Below are 3,255 nucleotides of genomic sequence, written 5' to 3' on the forward strand. Positions count from 1 at the left end.
ATTCCTCATTTTAATGCAGTGGTAACTGCATGCTTTTTTCGTGTAAAAGCTACAATATAATGACTTTTTCTCATAATATTATGACTTTAATCTCCTAATATTACGACTTTAAACTCGTAATATTACGACTTTAATCTCGTAATATTACTACTTTAATCTCGTAATATTACTACTTTAATCTCGTAATATTACTACTTTAATCTCGTAATATTACGAGATTAAAGTAGTAATATTACGAGATTAAAGTAGTAATATTACGAGATTAAAGTAGTAATATTACGAGATTAAAGTCGTAATATTACTACTTTAATTTCGTAATTTTACGACTTTATTCTCATAAATTTACAACTTTATTCTCGTAATATTATGAGTTTATTCTCTTAAAATTATGACTTTAATCTCGTAATAATAATAAAAAAATCTCGTATGGCCCTAATACACCGTCATAAAGCAGTCATGTCAAATATGAACAGATAATTAGCTGTGAAAGTGTGTACACAGAGAGAAACCTGTAAAACCTGAGTTTAATTGGATTATAGTCTTGTTGCAGTTCTTTATACATGCAGTAAGAAATAAGAAAATTTGTTGGGGGTGTTTTCTGTAAAGTTCAAGATAACATATTTAATGTTTCCCACTGTCTGATGTCTGTGTTGTATCCAATCTGGAGCCAGTGTGTATCTTGGAGTTGTATGACTGCAACACTTCTGGAGGGCTCCTTCTTTATATTTTAATATTTTCTCCCCCTCTGACTCTTCTTTGGTTTCTGTGTTTCCTGCTCTCATCATTGTGAAGACTCAGGCAGATTTACGCAGCCCATGGCTCTGAAACGGGGTTTTTTTTTGTGCATGCAGTCAGGCTAATTGGATGTAAGCAGGTGGACTCTGTTTGCTTCAGGAAACACATTTTCTGACTTGTGTGTCACTAATCGTTCATTTCTGCTGCTGGGATTCTATGAATTTTGTGTCTGACTTTCAGTTTAACTCTTGATTATATTGATTTTCACTTTTTATTGCTTCTAATGCTAATCAGCTTGAAAAATAATCTCACACTAAAGTGATTTCACACAAGAGCAATTCTCTGAACATGTACTGTAAACATTCAATATTCCTCTTTCATCTTGTTTTCAGATGCGTTTAATAGAAATTTGATCTTTGTCACAGGAGGAACGATCCACATGGTGTGCAGGAACAGGGACAAGGCTGAGGAGGCGAGGGCGGATATCGTCAAAGAGACGGGAAATAAAGTACAGTGCGCCTTGCTCTGTTCAGACAGAAATGTTGACACAGCCAACCTTCAGATCGACTCTTGATCTTTAGATGTGATATTTCCCGTGACTATAAATGACTAAATAAATAATGAATGTGATTTCAGGAGATCTACGTCCACATCCTGGATTTATCTGAGACTAAGAAGGTCTGGGAGTTTGCTGAGAACTTCAAGAAGAAGTTTAAGACCCTCAATGTGCTGGTAAGAAAGTCGGAAGACCTTGTGCTGACGTTTGGTTCAGTAAAGAGTTCACTCTGCTCCAATGAGACGATGTTTTCTCACAGTGTTGAAAGTCGAGGAGAATCTGCGAGGTAGAAATGCTGATAAGTCCTCACACTGGTCACAAACAGAATCATCACAAACAGCACGGTCGTCTGGATGCTCATTTTCAGTCGATGATGTAAGAGTTCAGTCTGGGCTCTCTTTTAGATCAGGGGTGACACACTCATTTTCACCGAGGGCCACTTGAGTGTTGTGGTGGCCCTCGAAGGGCCAGTTGTTATTAACTTTCATGTTTAACTTTGACCAAACAGTGTTTTAACAAAGTGTATGACTGACTAAATCTGAAATAAATACAGAAATAATATTAAAATTAAAACAGAATTTTACTCARGAGTTTCTAGTGAGTAGCTGCCATCTTGAATTCTTAAGTCTCCCACTTTTAGACAGGGAATTCTCATGGATGGTCAACTTGCATTATGGGAGATATGGTGGATGCTGACTTTAAAGCAGCTTATTTTGAGACAATACTGTACTATCCAACTAAATTGCTCAGTTACTTAAAGTCAACAGCTCTGAGGCAGGACAAATAGTTATCTTTCACCTTTTAAATTTGTTTATTTTGTTGCATTCAATCATAAATTTAAAGTTTACCGTCAATAAGAAACCATTTTCATATTAAGTAAAAAAATAAAAAGGCCCATGAGAGGCGGGAGTCACCTGCGGGCCACATTTGGCCAGCGGACCTTGAGTTTGACACGTATCTTAGAGATAGGGTGAGAAGCTCGGTCATCCGGGAGGGACTCAGAGCAGAGCCGCTGCTCCTCCCATGTCGAGAGGAGCCAGTTGAGGTGGTTCATCTGGTCAGGATGCCTCCCTGGTGAGGTGTTCTGGGCATGTCCCACTGGGAGGAGACCCAGAGGAAGACCCAGGACACACTGGAGGGACTATGTTTCTCAGCTGATCTGGGAACTCCTTGGGATTCCCCCAGAGGAGCTGGTCCAAGTGGCTGGGGAGAGGGAAGTCTGGGTCTCTCTGCTTAGGCTGCTGCCCCCAAGACACGACCCCGGATAAGTAGAAGAAAAGTGGATGGATGAAAGAGTTGTAAAAGAAAGTTCTGATATTTCTGTTAACCAAGGAAATGTGCTATTTTTGTTACGGATCGTGTTTTGAGCTCTGAATGAATACCGAACAATGTCAAAGTTTTAACAAGTTTATTGTTAGAAAGTTTGGCTGGAAGGCTGGGACCGGAACCCGGGGTCGTCAGTTCTGGACACAGAATATCAAGGTTAGGTTGGGTCAGGAACACGATATAATTTGTGAGAATAAAAGACCACCAACCTTTCTTGCTGAAATGAGGACCGGGTAGAAACAACAGCAGAAGTGCTTTGGTTCCGGGCTGTGTTGTCGGGAGGAGCAAGTGGATCGCTGGACTTACTCGTGGTCAGAAACAGGGCAAGGGTCATGCACAGGTGGTCAGAGGTAGTTACCAAGTTTGAGGGAAATGACTGAGCCGATGATCCAGAGAAGCGTTCCGAGGTCGAGATCCGAGAGGTCCGATGTGGTGTGGTGCCGTTCAGGGAGCAGGCGAGAGACAAAAATCCAAAGGACAGAAAAAAGGTTGTTACCGTGAGAGCAGAAGGCAGGAGGTAGTGATGGGCAGTTTGAAGCTGAAGCTTCGGCGCATGTATTGAAAAAAACAACAACACACTGTTTCAGAAGCACTGTGTCGGAGCTTGATTCGTTTGGTAAAAGTCATGTGATCAGTGA

General features: G+C 40.6%; 1 protein-coding gene across 1 annotated transcript in view; it reads left to right on the top strand.

The window, feature by feature from the left end:
* dhrs12la (dehydrogenase/reductase 12-like a) overlaps positions 1 to 3,255 on the top strand; it is a 40,551-nt gene that overhangs the window by 19,214 nt on the left and 18,082 nt on the right. The window contains exons 3-4 of the mRNA XM_014026329.1: positions 1,161 to 1,243; positions 1,372 to 1,467. Of these exons, the coding sequence (XP_013881783.1) occupies positions 1,161 to 1,243; positions 1,372 to 1,467 (179 nt within the window). The remainder of the gene's footprint in view (positions 1 to 1,160; positions 1,244 to 1,371; positions 1,468 to 3,255) is intronic.

This window comes from Austrofundulus limnaeus, unplaced genomic scaffold, assembly GCF_001266775.1.
Source record: "Austrofundulus limnaeus strain Quisiro unplaced genomic scaffold, Austrofundulus_limnaeus-1.0 Scaffold543, whole genome shotgun sequence".
Lineage (NCBI taxonomy): Eukaryota > Metazoa > Chordata > Actinopteri > Cyprinodontiformes > Rivulidae > Austrofundulus > Austrofundulus limnaeus.